This window comes from Protomyctophum bolini, assembly GCF_963924005.1.
Source record: "Protomyctophum bolini genome assembly, chromosome: 4".
NCBI classification, from domain to species: Eukaryota; Metazoa; Chordata; class Actinopteri; order Myctophiformes; family Myctophidae; genus Protomyctophum; species Protomyctophum bolini.
The window spans coordinates 33012700-33032375 of record NC_137865.1 but is presented as its reverse complement, the minus strand read 5'-3'; the positions used below and the strand labels follow the sequence as shown (position 1 = coordinate 33032375).

Below are 19676 nucleotides of genomic sequence, written 5' to 3'. Positions count from 1 at the left end.
GGGTCCTGACAGCTGCAACACCCACACCTCACACAGCCCCTATAGGTATAGGTTCCCTGGCATCATGGCATGGCTCCGCAAAGCGCCCCTTTCTAGTTGGTAGTGTGTACGGTACATATGAGGCCGGCCAAGAGGGCTAGATGCACACGACAGAGATGAGCTACATTGTTGGAGTCAGCTCGGGGGCCAAATGATAGGTCATCACCATCATCGTGGAGAGGCCTTTCTGATTCTGAAACAAGCAATCATAGCAATTATTTTGGTGGAGAAGTGGGGCGCTGGGGCTGATCTCACACTGCATTCTGGGAGCTCTGTGTTTGATGTACATGTTTGCCTTTCTAGCCAGCGCAGCGGGATCGCGACCCATTGCCAAACATCACACAGTGGGACCGCGACAGTCAAGATTTTTCTGTTTGCTCCTGCAGGTTTGTGCTCTGGGCATCCTTGCGGACCCTCTGGGCAAATATACGTCATGCAATGTGAGCGGCCAAATAAAATGTCACCCCCTTTTATTGCTCATGTAGCTGTATCAGTGGCTGTGTTCCCTGAGCACAACAACCATATGTGACTAAATCTGACTGAGGGACTGCCATTGGATCTTTTTGAATTTTCGTTTTTTCATGTTTTATGAAAGCAGGGAATCATAGCTTCAAATTGACATATTGTTTGTTCAGTTTGACCCACCAGTTTTGGAGATATGGCTTATAGAGTAATGTCTTGCAGAAAACAGCAAGTTGAGAAAACAGGCTTGAAAGGTTCACTTAGAACTGTGGCCTCTAACATTACACCTAGCTACATGTTTAAGCATTTATTTACATGGCAGTCTCTCAGTCAAATCTGGTCACATATAATCACGGAGCAGGGTCTCAGTGTATCAATTAATACAAATAAGCTTAGATTAAATTTGATTGCCGAAATGCAGAACCCTCCGACACAACTTTGGTCCGACGTCCTACCCCAAACCCTAACCCAACCCTAACCGCACACGGAAGCCACAGGTCAGTCTTAACCGCCCACGCATGTGTCTTAACCAGCCACGCATGTCGGAGCTACGGGTGAGTCTTAACCGGCCATGTATGTCCACTGTTGGTACGTAATGTACAGCACTGAGCCATCAGTGCTGTACATTACGTTCGGGAGAGAGAGAGAGGGATGGTGAAGTAGAGTGTTGTGTATGACTATGGCAATGTCTCATTTTGTTCACACCAGATGTGCGGTTCGGTGGCACAAAAGGAACACGTTTCTACTTTGAAGCCCAGACCAATCAGAAATGTATGCTGCTTGGACGAGCCAACCCAATCTGGTGCTGCGCAGCGGCTCCACTGAGTCTGGGTTAAGCTCCCTCGACTCACTCTCATGCATTCACAATTGCTCGGCGGCGTCCAGATCCGTAGTGCTCTCTTCCAGCTGCACAGAGTCACACAGAGTCACACAGAGTCACACTGCTGCCAAGATGATGATGAGCGCGGTAGCCCACAAGTGAGACCGCCGTGGTGGTGGGGGGGGGGGGGTCAAGAGGAGCAACAAAAACATGATCAATCCAGATCAGTATGCAAGATGGAGAGCGAGTTGTGGGGGTGTAAATAGAGAGATAGAACCAGGACATATTTTAAGCTATCTTATCTCTGCCTAGCGGTATCTGACGGTGGTTGCACCTCATCCTTTGGCCAGAGCAGTACCGTTGTACGTTATCTTGGAGATCGTCTCACACATCGATTTTTTCTTTTCTTTGATTTTGTTCATGAAAACAGCCACGCTGCAATGGTTACTTCAACAGATGCCATTATGTCCAGTGTGAGATAATCAACCGGATGACATTTCAATGTTCGGTTCACACACGCTGTTACTTGTTGGCTCATGTCCAACACGCCTGTGCCTTTCTTTACATTGTTTACCTGTAAAAGAAAGAATATCTACTGTCTGTTTAGCTCAGTCGGTAGAGCTCTTGCCTTTGGACCAAAAGGTCATGGGTTCGATCCTGGGCACGGCCATCACTGCGTATGAGTAGCACAGAATGGGTGCGGTAAGTACTGGGTAGCTGAGGGCATTGTAACAGGGACAGATTCCTACGTGTTACCAACAACAAGCCACTCCTGGCCTACTCTATACAGGAAGATCTATGCATTTGAAAAGGAGTAAAGGACTACTTTTCTGTGCCAGGTGCTGTGCCGATGAAGCCGCCCCAACCCCCCAGATCTACCCATATTTGTACACTCCACCACCTGTGATCGCTCGTGTGGGTCCATTTGTTTGGAGCCGAGTGACTGTGCATGTCTGTGCATTTCCCCGTGTCAGACTTTCCTCCTGAATCATCTGTCTGTCCCTCCTAGCCAAGGCTCATTACTCCCTGCTCCTCCTCCTACTCCTTCTACTCCGCCCCCACCCACACCCACACCCACACCTCCCCATCCCTTCCTCCCTCCAGCCGCTTATCCGTGTGAAAGTCTAACGGGGCCCTGCGAGCTGTGAAAGATTGTCAGCAGGCTAAAACTCCTAATTTTCCCGAAATGATTGGCTCATGCAATGTGATACACACTGGCAGAGAGGGAAAATGAGATGAAGATAGACAGAATGAAAAAGAAATGTGGTGAGGAAAAAGTGATGAGAAATAGAAGGAGCGAAATGGCAAGTCATGGTAATACTCTGACAGTTTTGGAAGTCAACATGAACTTTTCTCAGGTTCCTGAAATAAAAATAGCCAAATTGAATCTATCCGGTACTCTATCCTCTCTCATGTCGTCTCGGCTCAGATCAAAGTGAATGATAATAGAGTACATGAACCCTCACTGCACACTGTACAGATGCTCAGTCCAGCCTCACTCGCTGCAGGAACTGACCTCCCTCTCAGACAGTTCTGTAAATCAGCACAACTATAATTTTTCTTTTTTTCTTTTGTGTTTACTTCCTTCCCTCCGTCCATTACATCAGACTTGTCAGCGGATTCACCCGTTATCACTGTATTAAATAGACGAAATCAACCGTTATCAGGACGTTGGAATACGGCCAATATGGCCTTGGCTGAACGTGTCAACTCTATTGTCGGCACATAGAAACTAGGGGCTACTAATATATACTGTTCTCTGCCTATCGGGACGTAACTCGGACGGCGCTGAGTCAGGTCTGCTGGCCGTCACAACGCTCGGCACGGCACCTCGCTCGGCGGTGCCTCACGTGGCTCAAGGCCACCAGACACGGTGCGCCTCCGTCATTGACATCAGTGACACAAATATACCATCATCACCCGCCACAATAGGTGATAATGACATACTGAAACAGTGAGTATGTGGAAAATGTCCATACTGGGCCCATTGCATGGTCCTGATGACGGTTGACTTCGCATATTCTATACGGGTGAATGGGGTGGACTTGTGTCATGCTGACGGTACAACCCTGGTGTCCTAATTTGGGGCATGGCATTACTGGAGAAAGTGTAACAATAGCCGATATTACACGCGCTCACAAGACAGCTTGTGGTTAATAGCATGAACATGCCGAGGTGCCACTTTGCCAGTAACCTCATACTGTCAGCACTGGACAGTTGATCCACAAGGCGCCATGCGACCACAGCTACGGAACAGTGAGTGTAGCTAATCCCTAGGAGGAGGCTTAGTGCCCACTGCTAGCCAGATAACCAATAAGAATGGAAAACGTTCCCTCCCTCCCTCCGACCTGCTGGTCACCAGTGGAGCACGGTAATGGGGAGATGAGACAGGAGGAGGGAGAAAGGAGGAGGGAGAAGCGCACAGCCAGCCAAGCCAGGGGAGATGGCATTCATACAAGCCAATCTGTCCGTCTCACCACCTAAACCAGCCAGACACACGGTGGCTCACACAGAAGCACACCCTTGTTTTCTCTTCTCTAAATACCAAGACACCATTGCAGCCACAGGCACGACCATGCATTCAAATGAAAGCGCACCTGTGCACATGCATTGCATACATACTGTTACTGTACATACATTACAGACAGACAGAGAGAGAGAGAGAGAGAGAAAGACAGAGATGAAAAGACAGAGATGAAAACAGAGCAAAAGCCAACTCCCATAGGAATGCTGTGACGGTTTGGTCATGCATAAAAACAAAACATGTACGGCACAAAAGAGTGCGCAAGCGCATACACACACACACACACACACACACACACACACGCACACACGCACACACACACACACACACGCACACACGCACACACGCATGCACGCGCAAATGCATGTACTGTATACACAAGCACACACAGTCCTGGAACACACTGTAGAGAAGAAAGCACCATGATGCAATCTAAACATTGTTGTTTTGCTTTTGGGCCAAGATCCCACTGACAAATACAATATGAATTGACCCTTTCACAACGGTTCGCTTGTCAGGATTTGGAGCAAAGCTTCTTTTAATTGAAAGCCAATTTGTTGCTGATGTCACAGCCTATAGGTCACCTTCAAAATGTCTGAAATAAAGTGCACCACAGTTTCATCATATTTTAGAGAGAATTATGTCTTAACTGCAGCATGCTTTGAACTCTTTGGACTAAATGTATGTCAGTTGATGTATTAGCAACTGAGGGAAACTACTGTAACATTGTGCATGCAAGTGACACCTACAGTATATGGCTATGGCATGACTGTTAACACTGATTGATAATGTACGTGTTATTTGAAAGTATTAACCTTAATGATGCCCTACATCAGGGGTGCCCAAAAGGTAGATCACCGTGATCTACCAGTAGATCACAAAGGCTGTGCAGGTAGATCACATAGATGCCCCTAAAAATATATATTTTAAATTTATAATAGGCATCTGCCACTTGAATTAAGGTGACTTGACTTTTGACATAAAAAAGGGCCTGTAGCATTACCTCAGTAGCATTACAAAAGTTATATAGGCCTAAAAAAAAGAAAAAAAACATTTTCACCCTTCTATTATTAGTAACATCAACACCACGCCACTATTACAAAGGTAAACATTTTTTAAACTATTTTCAGCAAGATTTTTTGGGTGGGTAGATCTCATTTAGCTGGGCATTTTGAAGGTAGCTCTCCAAGTAAAAAAAAGTGTGGGCGCCCCTGCCCACACTTATTTATTTACAAGCCCAGTAAATACACTGAGCAAAGGTCTAGGGTGGCGAGTCTGAAGGAGCACATTTATATAGCGTCTATAAAAATGTAACATACCAACGGCAGTATATGGCAAAATAAATCTGCAGTCTGTCTGAGACACAGCTGGGACCTGCACTGACCACCCTCTACGTGAACTCTTAACCCACAGTAAACACAGTCACCCTATTTTATCACTATGCACACACACCACTGCTCCACAGAGATAATGTCTCACAGTGCTGGAGTATCCCCCCCCACACACACACACACACACACACACACACACACACCAGCCAGACCCTGAATCTCCCCATCAGCTCCCGGCTGCTGGCCCAGTATGGAGAATGCTTATTGCACGTGACGTTGCACGATACTTAAAATGTCAGTGTGTTTGTGTGAAATGCTCCACTTTGGAAGTAATCACATCTCCAAGATACTCCCCCATATCCTCCCTTGCTAACTGATTAGAGAGGACACTTTCTATGAACCTATACAGTACCTAAGAGTTTTGGTAGTGCATGGAGCATGCACTACCAAAACTCTTGATCCAGACATGGAAAGCATGCTGTGTCATGATGTGAGACTCACCTGTCTTCATGTTCACAGCAGAGCAGAGTTCTAGGCTGATGAAACTATGGGAACTTAACGCATTTAGGACTGAGGCAGATTCTAAAAACACTTTATAAAATGTTTTCTGAAAAACTTCAAATATTTATCCAAAAAGGGGTTCCCATCTTGAAGGGAAAAACCCCAAAAGGCCTTCCCGCCCGGCCGTCCCTAATGCTCATTATAAGATGGCACCATATTCTGTCTATTGTGTCTCAGAGGAGGTGTGTGTGTACAGTTTATAAAAATGCGTAGCCTACCACCCTTCCCACTTCCCAGGTGACGACACACACACACACACACACACACACACACACACACACACACACACATGAACATAGTACTAGTTATTATGATATATATCGCATTCTGATATACTGTATGTTCGAGAAACAAATACATAAATAAAAAGCTCAGAGCCCATTAATTAAGATTCGAGTGCCAACCATAACGTTCAACCTTGTTAAACCTTTTAGTTGCTTCCGGACAAACCGAGTCCATTTGAGATGATTCCGCCCCCACATACTGTATCATTTATACCTTCTTTTAATAGACGTTGTTTCTCCTGCTTCTATTTTCTAAATCCTCTACTCGTATCCACAGAGTTCCACACAGACACAACCCTCCACACTTTTCACAATCCTCGTCGCAGGTCGCAGTTAACTATGGAATCGTGCATTTCCCGTCAGTGTGTTGGTCGGGGTGAGATAGCACGTGACATAACGTGACATCATCAGGAATGGAGATCCCTGATGTCATCAATATGAAGCCCATAGAGATCCCTGATGTCATCAACATTGGCCAGCAACTCTACATCTGACCTAGCTCAAACCTCAAACCCTTAGATCTCCATATATGGAGCTTTAATATACCCGTTCTGACATTCCATATGTTGATCCTTCCCCATCCATCCTTCCTCTTCGATGTTTCCCTTTTGACTGATACCTGTCCATTTAAACTCTAGACGGGCCTGCCCCAAAGTTATTAGTGCAGCTGCGCCAGTGTGCCGCCATCTTGTCGGTGGTCCCATGTGACTCCTCAGGCACTGGGGTTGTGAAGAAAAGCAACAGGGAGAAAAGGACAAGACGGATCAGAGAACCTGGACCGGCAGAAGACGTGGTTATGTAACAGCATACTTACCCATTCGCTGCATGTACACGCACGCACGCACGCACACACACACACACACACACACACACACACACACACAAACGGCGCGTGACCATCCTCAAAAATGCCACTGCCTCTGTTGATCAAATCAAAGCCAGCATGTCTGACGTGACAGTGATGTTAGATCGCTTGTCACAAACACAAGAATGAAGGACACAGTATGTATTAATACAGGCTTCCTTTCCTCCATGAGTCGCTCTCTCCATTCCTTCCTCCTTCCTCCCTGTGGAAACACTCTCTCTCCAGCTCGCACGCACAGTCTTCATCCTTTACTGTGTAGGCCTCTCCCTCCCTCTGTTTATCCTTTCCCCACACATGTACAGTACAGTATATGTGGTATGTAGTATGCACACGTGCGCATCCACACACACATCGCACCCCCCAAACACACACACACACACACACACACACACACACACACACATGCATGCATGTGCACGCATGTGCACGCATGTGCACAAGTGCACACACAGGGCCTCCTCTCCTCTGTTTGACCTTGACAGGCTACTAGCACTCCAGGGCTTGTTCTTTCCTCCCGCGACTCTAGCCTTCCCCCCCCCCCCCCCCCACGCTCTCCATCTTTTCACCTCCACTCTATCGTCTGTCTCTTCGTCTCCATCACTCTGTCCTGCAGCTGTGTTTCACCAGAGGAATCTTTTTGCTCCACGCAGACAGAGAGGAGAAAGGGACAGAAGTCAGGAGACGGCAGAGAGAGTTAAAGTGAAAGACCACCCCACCCCCTCCATGCAGTCGATTGGCACAGAGCAGCAACACCCACCCCCACCCCCCCTCCTCCTCTCACTCTGCCAGCCAGTCGGCACAGAGAAAGCAGTCCACCATAAAAATAACTCTGGCCCCCACGGTGGAGCTGGATCAACGCTGCCATGCCGTAAGGAAGGCTGCTGTGTGATTTATACGATATGGAATTGAATCCCATTTTCTTGTTCTTTTTCGTAAATGGGACGTAATGGAAGGGAATCTGTTTTCCCATTACTGAATGGAATCTTGCCATTTGTTCATAGTAATGGGAAGATTGAATTCCGCGCAACAGGTCGGGCTGTCCTGATTGGCTGGAGATGAGTTCAAATCAGTACAGCGGGTGGACACATTTACAACTGTCTTTTCTCTTCACACACATGGCTCTTAACAGGCAATCAATAATAAACACTGCACTGGCTGACCACAGAAGAACACTGACACACACACACACACACACACACACACAGATGAATGGAAGGATGGATGACTTACTACTTTTTTACAATTAATTCATAATTACAATTGCATTCATAATTACAATTGCTATAATCACAGTTAAGCTCTAGAGTGGAACAACACCTGACCTGATGATACAGATGGGGTAGCTTGCAGTAAAGAGATATCTTATCACATCAATGCCAAACCATGGCTCACATAGATCTGTTCTTCATTCAACACGCTAGAATATATACGCACGCACGCACGCACTAGTTCTATATTTTTCCCACTACTTACAATTTGATATGGGATTAGACTGCTCTCAAATCTGCTGATGACTTTCTCCTCCATAGGGGACTATGTCGAGGCCTCAGTGGGGAAAGTGAAATGGCAGCTAGGTCCAAATAGGACTGTATCTGCACCTCAGTGGGGAAAGTGAAATGGCAGCTAGGTCCAAATAGGACTGTATCTGCACCTCAGTGGGGAAAGTGAAATGGCAGCTAGGTCCAAATAGGACTGTATCTGCACCTCAGTGGGGAAAGTGAAATGGCAGGTCCAAATGGGACTATGTCTATACTCTATAGGCCTCGTGGGAGAATTAAACAGCAGGTTCAAATCCTTGTTTCATCGCAGGTGCTCCTACAAAAGAGTCTAATTGCCTGCACCACATTATTTAATCCTAATCCTCTGACTCCAGTGATCCCTGAGATTGTCACCATGGCTTAGCTCACATAGAAATTGGAGCATTTAACCGTTTGATTATGCGCTGAAAAAGCTAAATAAACTCCCACTCAAGAGAGATGAAGTGATCTGTAAAAATGCCTAGTTAAGTACAGTAGACAATTTAGCTGTTTCCGAATCCCGACATAAAGGATGACATGACATAATTGGTCTCTGCTGTGACAGTGGACTGCAAATGTGATGATGTAAAATTCTGTCAGGCCTTGCTGTAATATTTCGGCATATTTCTCATCTACTTCTGTTGCTCATGCTTTTTTCGAAAAACTGTCAGACAAAAGAAGATACACGCGCACACGCGCGCAGTCGCGCACTTTATATTTGTGTCAGATGTCATATGCCCATATATGAGATACCCGAGTCGACGTCGGCTCAAGTCAATGATTCAATTATTTTGGCAAAAATCAGCGTTGTTGGGTTGACATTGCTGTCGTGTGTGTGTGATGTCAGACCAGAGCTGGATCAGCACGAGCGAGCGAGAAACAGAGAATAGAACTGGGGAGAGAGAGGGAGGAGGTTGTGTGTGACATCAGACCGGGGGGGGAGAGAGCCTCTTTCAGCTAACCTAGCTGCCGAGCTGTAAGATTTAACATATTTTTCCTATGTATATATCCTTTTTGCAAACTGTCAGACAAACCCGTGTGAAGTGAGGGGCGCTCTTATCATCATCATACATAATCTCATTCCGGCCAATCACAACTTGCGTCCTCACCTTCGTCTTCAATGTTTGTGTTTACAGTACACAATGTTTGTTTCACTCAAAGCTGGCCATTCATCGTCAATGGCATTCAATGTTTGTGGAATGAAAGGTCAATAAACATTTGGAGCATACAAGAAGAGTTGCGAGCCCTCCTCAGTAAATAGAAATGGAACTATTTTGGGGGCATTTTAGGGGGCTTTATTAACAGTGATGAGATTGTAATTCAGCAACGTATCTGTCCATTTTCTGAATAGAATGGAGGACTCACTGATCAGAGAGCATGTGGAGAATGGGGGATACTGTGTGTGCCTATAATTAGAAATAACCCAAACCCTTCCCAACCCTTCCAAACCAATGCCCTATACTGTGCAAGTTTCAATGAGTCCTACAGAAAATGATTACTGAGCCCACATTAATAGCATTGCCATCTCTTGACCCCATCCAATCCTTTTTCAATTCATCTACAGTAGCTCAAATGGGCATGGACATTAGAAACCACAGCAGCAGCAACGGTCCTCATCATCCCCAGCCCAAATAATTTCCCATGTCACATTAGTAAAACCAGGGAAGAGACATCATCCTCAGTTTTCCTTTTTTTCACCCTCCATTTTGTAGCTTTAGCAAGTGGAAGAAAAAAATAAAAGAATCCTTTGACACACTGCTTGTACACCAAGGATCATCATGCTGTAAATCTACCCCAAATGCCTTGCTGCAGAGTACAGGGAGATACTAAATGACTGCTTTAAATGCACAAAGATCCATTCCTTAATGGGAAGGACAGCAAATGACCCAGCGGTGACCACCCTTTGGGAAATCATAATTTTGAAGATGTATGACTGAGTGTGTGTGTGTGTGTGTGTGTGTGTGTGTGTGTGTGTGTGTGTGTGTGTGTGTGTGTGTGTGTGTGTGTGTGTGTGTGTGTGCGTGCGTGCGTGCGTGCGTGCGTGCGTAGGTGTGTGTGTGTGTGTGTGTGTGACATGTATCCTTAAATCAATAAGTATATGCTAAAGTTGATCTGGCTTTTAACCTCACTATCCCCAACTCTCTTCATCAACAACATCAATCAGCCGCTTGAGTAAACACTACACTTGGAAATCTGTGTACCAGCCAAGATATAATAAACTACTGCCCAAGGTCCGCACACTCGCCGCCGGTTCCATATGCCAAAAAAACAAAAAGTCATTTAGATTGGTAGGCCAGGCCCCAAGGCTTGGACTCCAGCCCAATTGGGCTCCGTTTAAATCAATGCTGAACTTATCACATATCATACTCAAGTGGTAGTTGGTAGTGGGTGCCAAACCGTATACAGATCACAGACAGAAACTGTATTCAGCGCAATTGATGCCTGATTCAGAAACTCTTCATCTGGAGTTGCCAAGAAAGGAAGAGGGGACAGAGACACACAGACCTTTTTCCTAGCCTCGCTCGCTCTCGCGTAGCCAGATGACTGTTGCACAATCTCCGAATGCTATAGAGTCTGGAACTACACCTTAATCCGATTAACGGAAGCTGTCATTTCCATTCACAAAAATATATTTATTTAAAAATATCTTTACATTTTATTTTGTAATTTCAATTGCTGCTAAGCGGCAAGCTATATATGCTTCGATCATTTTATTAAATTTTAGGATAAATGAAACGGTAAAGAGGAAACGAAGTGGGGGTGAGGCTTCACATCCACTTTCTCCCAGGTGCATATCTTTGGTCCGACAGTCCGACACACAATAGTGAAGTCCGACATAACCCCAAACCCTAACCTAACCCTAACATTGCGTTTTAACAGTGGGCGAGCATCGGCCGTCACATCGCCTAATCGCCCGGTATCGCCCAAAAATATTAATAATTTTTATCTTTTCAGGCGACGTTCCTCCTCCACTTTTCGACTATCTGCCGTTCGCCTGCTATCGCCGGGTCCCATAGAATAATCATGTACTTCCGGTAAATTTGTCTGGCTGTCGCCCGCTGTTAAAACGTGCTGTGACTGCACATGGAAGCCACAGGTGAGTCTTAACCAGCCATGTGTCTTAACCGGTGGCGGCAACACATATCGAAGCCATGGGTGAGTCTTAACCCAGTTAACCGGCTATGTATGTTGGACTATTGTTATGTCGGATTAATGTACCCATCCTTTCTCCCTTAATCATCAAAAGAGCTTCCGTATCCCAGACTATACTGTATATGACCGGAAGCATTTGAAAGTTGTGGGAGGCAACAGTCTGGCCACACGAGACTACCTTTTACTTATCTTGTGGAGCGTAGTGTTGCCTTGTTAGCTTAACACAACATTTGTGAAAGGATAGGCAATGTACACTGTCCTCAAATGGACTGGGTCATAATGGATTGTATGGTAAATGACAAGTCAAAAGCCTATGTTCACACCTGATATTGCATATTGCCGCCCCTAAGAGGGCCCATAAAACAGGGATATACCGCCCCACCTCTCTGTGTCATTGCCACCAGGACTTCACATAACCACAGTTAAAGGTGATTACATGCATAATACATGAACAGTCAATCACAGTTCCACTCAGATGAACTTCTCCCCTACACGACACAACACTGTCCTCTACCTGTCCAATTCTCCCTCACCATAATCAATCGATACTGGCTGGCAACAGAACAGCCCCCCCTAAGAAATCCATCTCAGTGAGTTCATCAAAACAGCCATCAATAGATGAAGGGGAAAGCTCTTAGTTTAGGCCGTTCCCTCTTCCAAGTTGAGAATGGCACGGTATACTGTGTGTGCCAGCTGAACAAAATATTGTCTTGGCTGGAGTTTGATGCAGGTTTAAACAAAATTATAAAAAGTCTGCCAATGTGATTTTGCAGGGATTTGCCCATGGGAGTAAATGCATTCTTTTCCCATGCATGCTAAATCCCACAGACGTTTCACCGGAAGGGTTATATAGTGTTCCATCCCAGTGTAAGCCACTGATGTGACCAAGACATGTTTTCAAAGTTTATGTGGAGGCATTCCATTTAAAATAACATGTGGCTATTGATGGCATTCCAATAAAACAAGGCAAGAGCAAAAAAGCACCCATCGGGGGTATTACCCCCCCCAACACTGCCAGGGCAAAAAAGTAGTGTGAAGCAAGCTTCTTCAATCTGGCAGTCAGGTCAACTCAAACCCTTTCATGTCACCTCTAATTAATTATATGTAGGCTACTAGTCCTTACCCATGAACACCAAATGATGTACGTCATGTGGGTAATGCGATTTAATAGGTGTCCTGTCTGCGCGACACACATACACACACACACACACACACACACACACATGCACACGCACACACACACACACACACACACACACACACACACACACACACGTATGCACATTGCACTATGCACGTGCTTGCGACCCCTCAGCAGAAGTCATACACACACGCAAGTCATTGAGATAGAAGACTTACATGAATGAGTGAGGGGTCTACGTTTATGGCCCAATAGAGTGAACAGAGATGGCACAACTCTTTCTATCTCAAATTCTCAATGGATCTGTACAATGCAGCCAACAAGCCATGGTGTTGACAGGCAGGAGTGGGCGAGGTGTGGCATGTTTTTTGTTAAAGAGCATACCGCATATTACCGCAAGACCAATATTTGTACCAAGTTGTTTGAAGCCAATTGGACAACTAGTGTTCTGGGAGACGTGGAACAAACAAACACACTTTTGTAATTGTAGTAGCCTCTCTCTCTCTCTCTTTGGTGCCTTGGAGTGTTTATGTGTTGATTGGACCTGGAGTTGCGACCATTCCAATATTTTCCATTGTTTGTTCTTGGCAAATCACCAATTCAGTAATTACAAGAAAGCACACTTGGCATAAATTCCTCATAGTCTTTCACAATTGTTGGCGATGATCAAAGACAGAACATTCTAAGATCCTATCATGTAACGTAAACCTGACAATTAAGTCTAGTGGGAATGTGGGATTAAACAATTTGATTATTTTGTCCTATTCTCATTTAACAAATGAGGATACATAATTCAGGTACAGCATGATGAATAACCGATTAAGAGTTCTGAAGATCTATTGCTAACGTTCCAGGAAGCGTTGTTGTATTCTCTATTAACTTCTAATCCCCATATATGATGTCAGTAGTAGGCAGGTTTTTGAACTGTCCATAGCCCACCAATAGAGCGCTGAAGTCCTGACGTCACTCGCTTGTTTTTCAATCACAGTTCTTACTGTATATGAGGTAATCTAAAATCCCCCTATGGGGATTACAATACAAATAAAAAGTACATGAACCCGTAGACTTAGAGCCCTCTCTACCGATATTGACATCAGACGTCGGTGCTCTATGAGACACAGCACTGGAAGACAGAAATGGTGCCACCTTATAATGATCATTATAGTGACGACCAATTATATGAAGATCGGTTGAAAGTAACGGATGAGGTGAAGTTTAATGGCTATTTGTGCCTCTATCACAGCTCTAAGTATACCATATTTCATAAGGCATTTCAACTTAATTTGACAATATAAAGACATGGGGAAGAGAAGGTGAACCAGATTTAAATAGCCCAATTTGTGTGCGGTCCTGTGGCTGACCCACCAGCACCAACCCAACCCCTAGTGATTCCTAGGGAGAATACCTCTGTTGAGCTTTGAAATTATCTACTCACAATGTACATGGCCTGCTGCTGGGACAGCCTACCAAGAACAGAGAATGAGGGAAGTGCTTGCTAGCCTGGTTAATAAACCAGACTAATATCGCACAGATCGCGGCAGGCAATTTTTTTTGCCAACGGCTGATTCGGTCTGGTTTATTAACCAGGCTAAGTGCTTGCCCCACCCAAACACTTTACTTGGTTCTCTCATGTCTTGCTTTGGGAGTCTGGGAGGAAGTTGTTGATGTTCACTCAACTGAACGGGGTGTGTTCCTCCACAGGAATTCTGTAACTTGATTGCTTATTCCTTTGAACGCCTTAAAATGTTAAAATTAAGTTAAATAAAAAACAATAGCTTAAACATTTTGTTCATAAAATATATGGGAGGATAGTTCAGTTACTTCAGTATAGTCTCGAACCAGTGTGACAGCATTGTTTGAGCATTCCCCCAGCCAGCTGAGCTGGGAGTAATATTGTTACTGGTTGAAGGGAGATAGATTGTCAGCCTCATACACCTGTCTGTAGAATGCTCAATCCTTTAATCCTGTGAGGGTAATAATCGATATGCCCTGCGAACACCATACGCCCCAACTTTCACTCACACTCCACCTTGAGACCCACTGTGAATTCCAAGGCTGGAGGATGCAGTGCTGCGAGGAAACATATAGTAACACTAAATTGGCTACAAGTAACTAACTTAATCAATCAGCCAAATAGCTGTCAATCAAGTGCTATCTAGGTGAAAACTGTAGCTCTGTCTCAATAGCCAATTCTGGATTATAATGTAGCATAATAGGTCTGACTCTGTCTACTCTACTGCATGAGAATGCGTACAAGTGGGCGATTAGGTCAGGTCTCCATGTGTCAGGAATCAGGATTTTCCAAGCATAGGCTATTATAGCTTTAGCCAGTAGTCTGTCATATACCAATTAGTGTCATATGAAAACATATTCCCCCACCCTCGATCCCTTTCATAACAGCCTGTCAGCCCATGTCTGCTTTCACGCAATATAGCATACACTGTATGCCATACAGTATGATTATTATCAGTGTTGCGAGATCACATTAACTCGCATATCAAATGGAAATGAACAAAAATGGCCCCTCCCACTCTGCCTTTTGCTCTTTTTCTAGTCCTCTGTAGCAGCAGCAGGTGTTATTCATCTTCTAGATAGAACCATAGGTTTAGTTAATAACTGTACTCACAGACTCATCACATTATATGGCGACATTGAGGCGCACTGGTCGGTTATACACTTGATAAAGACAAGACAAGAAAAGACGAGGGGGGAAGAATCGATCGCTTCAAAAACACGTGGGAGAGATTATACCCCAAATATGCCTCTTTTCCTTTCTTTCTCGTCTCACACATTGGTGTGCTGCCTGCTGCCATGTAGCGGATATGCTATTCGATCATATTTGGCCGGGAAATACATAAATAGCATGCATCATTGCCCACTTGCATATGTTATCATTGTGGAGGCTGTGACCTTGTGTTTTGTTGCCCCAAAGTGAATATTTCCAAATGTCAAAGCATGTAGGAAGCAAAAGCCACGTGAGACAAAGTGCATGGTTCCACAAAATCATCGCACGAGGAAATGCCAAATAAATGCATTGAAATGTGCATTGTAACCTATGGCTCGTGACATGAGAGACAGAACACTTGACATGACAGATGACAACCTATACTTTCACCAACACACCGTTGACATTGCAATGTGGTTATTAAAATGCACACACGTACGCGGGGACTGTCTGATTAATGACCCATATTAGGCAAGTTGATTACCTCGAACAGAAACAATGGGTGGAATAGATAAGGCAATTATAAACGCCTTTAAAAACTGTTAAGGATGCGCTTTGCAAAGAGTAGCAATTTGTTGAGAGGGATCTTACCTTTGCTATTGTCCTCTTCCCTATTCAAATACATGGCTATTAATTCACTCCGAGGCAAAATGATGGCGTTGTGTCAAAGGTTTGCTATATTACTCCACTTCAAGTGTCAACTCCGCTGATAGGTTTGTAGTAGGAGCTGTTGTATTGTCTTGTTGCTCAGCCTATCCTCTCCTCCTCCGAGTCCGAGCACAGGATGGCTAACCAGTTTGAGACTCTCTCTCTCTCTCTCTCTCTTTCTCTCTCTCTCTCTCTCTCTCTCTCTCTCTCTCTCTCTCTCTCTCTTTCTTTCTCTTTCTCTCTCTCGGTCTCCAAAACGCACAGTGAAGCTCAGAGGACAAACCAACAGATAGGAAAGTGACTTTCTGAAACAACGGCGGACAAGCCTCGACAGCCCAGATCGTGTCGATCGCGCTATTCCACAGAATCGTTTAATATTTTTTGAATATGCCTAGCCTACATTGAACTGTCTCTGTCTTAAAATATTAATGTGCAATCATTTTGAGCTGAATGATTCATTCATTTGATGGAACAGCTCGCAGAATCCCGGGACATACGAGACTGCTTTTAAAATTAGCCTCTGCATCAGAGACAATTCACTGGACAGTTGTGTGTGTGTGTGTGTGTGTGTGTGTGTGTGTGTGTGTGTTGGGGAGGGGGGGGGGGGGGGTGTAATGCATATATGCCGCTGTAGGGCCAAATGAAAACTGTGAGAGGGGTTAATATTGGAGTTCAGAGGTAGCTCTTAATCTATTTGCAAAGCCATGACGTAATCCACAGAGACCCATGGGTGAATGGTTGTGCAGACCTGTGCTCTGTCTACTGTTTAGTAACTACTATTGACCCCAGGCTGTGGACCCCATGCATTATGCTCTCTGCCTGCTCTTAAATGAGATGACTGAGTTCCAAGCAGATAAGGAAGGACTATAGTATTCGGTTGGTCTGGCAATCTTAGAAGTAGAGAGTCTTCTTTATGTGTATGACCTTGAGTAGTCCTGTGAGAAAGGCCGTCCAATGCCAATTTAATAAAACATTTTACAATTAGTTTCTATCTTGTGCTGGGGATAAATCCATAATTTCAAAATTAACTTCTTATTACAAGAAGCTTCTACACAGAGGAATGGGAACATCAAACAAATGGAATATAGCAGCTGCAACTATAATGACTTTGATAGTTCTAGAATTCCTGCTGCATGTGTTCTGCCATTAGGCCTCTGTTTCACTGAACCAGAGTGACTGAACCAGAAGAGTGGCTCAGACTTTAACCTTCACAAATAAATCATTGTGGGTCTCCGAGACAGTGGTGGAAGAAGTACTCAGATATTTTACTTAAGTAGCAAAAGTAGCAATACCAAGTATTGGCATAAAAAATATACTTCATCAATCCATCCATCTTCAACCGCTTATCCGTAGTCGCAGTAGCATTTGCATTTAGCTATACTAGTATAGCCTATAGGCCAGTGGTTTTCAACCCTTTTCATATCAATTCTGCATTTGAGCCACAGACCAACGTTTGATGGCATTTAGCCTCTCAGACCCAAAACATTGAATATTTAATTGTGTAGACGTCTTGTAAATTATGTAATGCCAATGTTTAGCAATAATTTAACTGTTGAGTGCGTACGGGTCCAATAAGGTTTCATTTTACGCTCTCAAGAGTTAAAGATCTATAAGGGTCCATTTGGTCACCAACTCTCCATCATTTAGCAGGGGACCACCTGTAACCCCCTCAAGGACCACTGGTTGAAAACCAGTGGTCCAACATATTACCCATACAACCGGCATCATTCAACACCTCGTGCACCTTTTTGTTCACATTTGAGACTCCTTCGTCATTTATTATGAGAATTATCTGTACACCAATCTATCTCACTGGCTGCATGTGTGTGTGTGTGTGTGTGTGTGTGTGTGTGTGTGTGTGTGTGTGTGTGTGTGGGTGGAGTCCTTTTCTCCAGACCCCATACTCCCTGCATCATGGTGCCTGTCACAGATGCATCTGTCTCAGCTGGTATCTATAAATATCCTCATTTTCTCCCACTTCACATAGGCTACCTGACTCCCATTGATTTAGTGACCTATATACTACACATAACCAGCCTCTCCTCTCTCTCTCTCTCTCTCTCTCTCTCTCTCTCTCTCTCTCTCTCTCTCTCTCTCTCTCTCTCTTCCCTCCGTCCCACCTCCCCCAACCCCTTCCGTCAATGGTCCCTCAACCTCTCCATTTCCATCCTGGCTCCACTTAGTCAGATCACCATGCCTCCATCCTCTCTTCTCCCCAGTCCCCCCGCTCTCCTCTCTCTCTCTCTGGCTAGAAAGCATGGGAGGGCTAATAATAGTTCAGGGTGGAGGCTTAAGACACGACACGTTAAAAAGGAATAAGAATACAGACTAGAGCTCATTTCTACAGACTAGAGCTAATTTCTATATTTCAAAGTCCTGTCATGATGGTAAACTAATCTCTGGTGTGTAGAATAAACAGTGGAGTAGGGATGGTCTGATGAAAGGAGTCCCTCATGGCAGAAAATCCAATATGAAATCTGACTCTGAAATATGATCTGGCTGGTTGCTCCTACAAAAGTGGCAGACACAGAAAGGATTATTTTAGATCATGTGTGTGTGTGTGTGTGTGTGTGTGTGTGTGTGTGTGTGTGTGTGTGTGTGTGTGTGTGTGTGTGTGTGTGTGTGTACATGCAGGGGCGTGGAGGAGGCTGCCGCTGGTATGATGTAATTTTCCCTTTAAGAATTCAAGCTCTTGGCAAAGTAGCACCCTAGGAACAAATGGTGTAAACATTGATGCTGAATACATAGCTGACAGCAAACATGAGCTGAATAATGAATGTGTTCTCAGGAATGCAGTCGTCCTATTGACAGTATCAGCCAGGAACAGTGTGGCTTGTCAACAGCCATGCATTGCAGGCACTAGGCATTTCTGTGATTTCTGCGATACAAAATATTGAAACCACAAAGACCTACTAAAAAATTGAATGCCAGCAGAGCACTGTGTTTTTATTTGGAGCGATAAGGCGTTCTACAAAAAGACTGAGGACGAGATGGGAAGACAGAAAAAAAGGTGTGGGTGAACATGATATTTTGTCCCCAGCATCAAGCCACCGAAGTTAACATCTGTGATATGCTACCCTACCTCTCCCTACCCTACTCCCATAATCACAGTGAGGGGGTGTGGTTGTCTTGTGACACAACAGTGACATCTGGTGGTCATCAAAGGGACTGAACTAGCACCTCAACCTGGCTACATCAGCTGTGTGGTCCTAAAGCAGGCATGATGCTGTCAACATCAAAGCATTCACCCATTGTCTGCTTTCTGTGGCACTACTAGTGGCAGATACAAGATGACATCTGATGTCTGGCAGATACAGTAACACAGAAAACAACACCTTGATATATATATATATATATATATATATAAAATCACACCCGTGTGAAGTGAGGGGCATTCTTATTGATTTTACATCATCATACATCATCTCATGAACGACTGAATCTATGTGATTGTTTCGCAGATTTGCTCGTCTACATATGACGTAATTTTTCCCTTCATAGTCAATGGCATTTAATGTTTGTGTTGCCACAAATGTACGTCATATTTGACGGACATTTGACCCAATTTCTCCTTTCATTATCATTGGTAAATATGAGACGTGTGGG

The 19676-nt window shown here is 44.6% G+C and overlaps 1 protein-coding gene across 1 annotated transcript in view; it reads right to left on the bottom strand.

Moving 5' to 3' along the window:
* The window catches only part of syt7a (synaptotagmin VIIa), a gene marked incomplete at both ends in the record, with an annotated part of 116446 nt that extends 100399 nt beyond the window's left edge, over positions 1-16047 (bottom strand). Inside the window, one exon of the mRNA XM_080761382.1 lies at positions 16014-16047. Within this exon, the coding sequence (XP_080617508.1) occupies positions 16014-16047 (34 nt within the window). The remainder of the gene's footprint in view (positions 1-16013) is intronic.
* Between the last annotated feature and the right edge of the window lie 3629 nt (positions 16048-19676).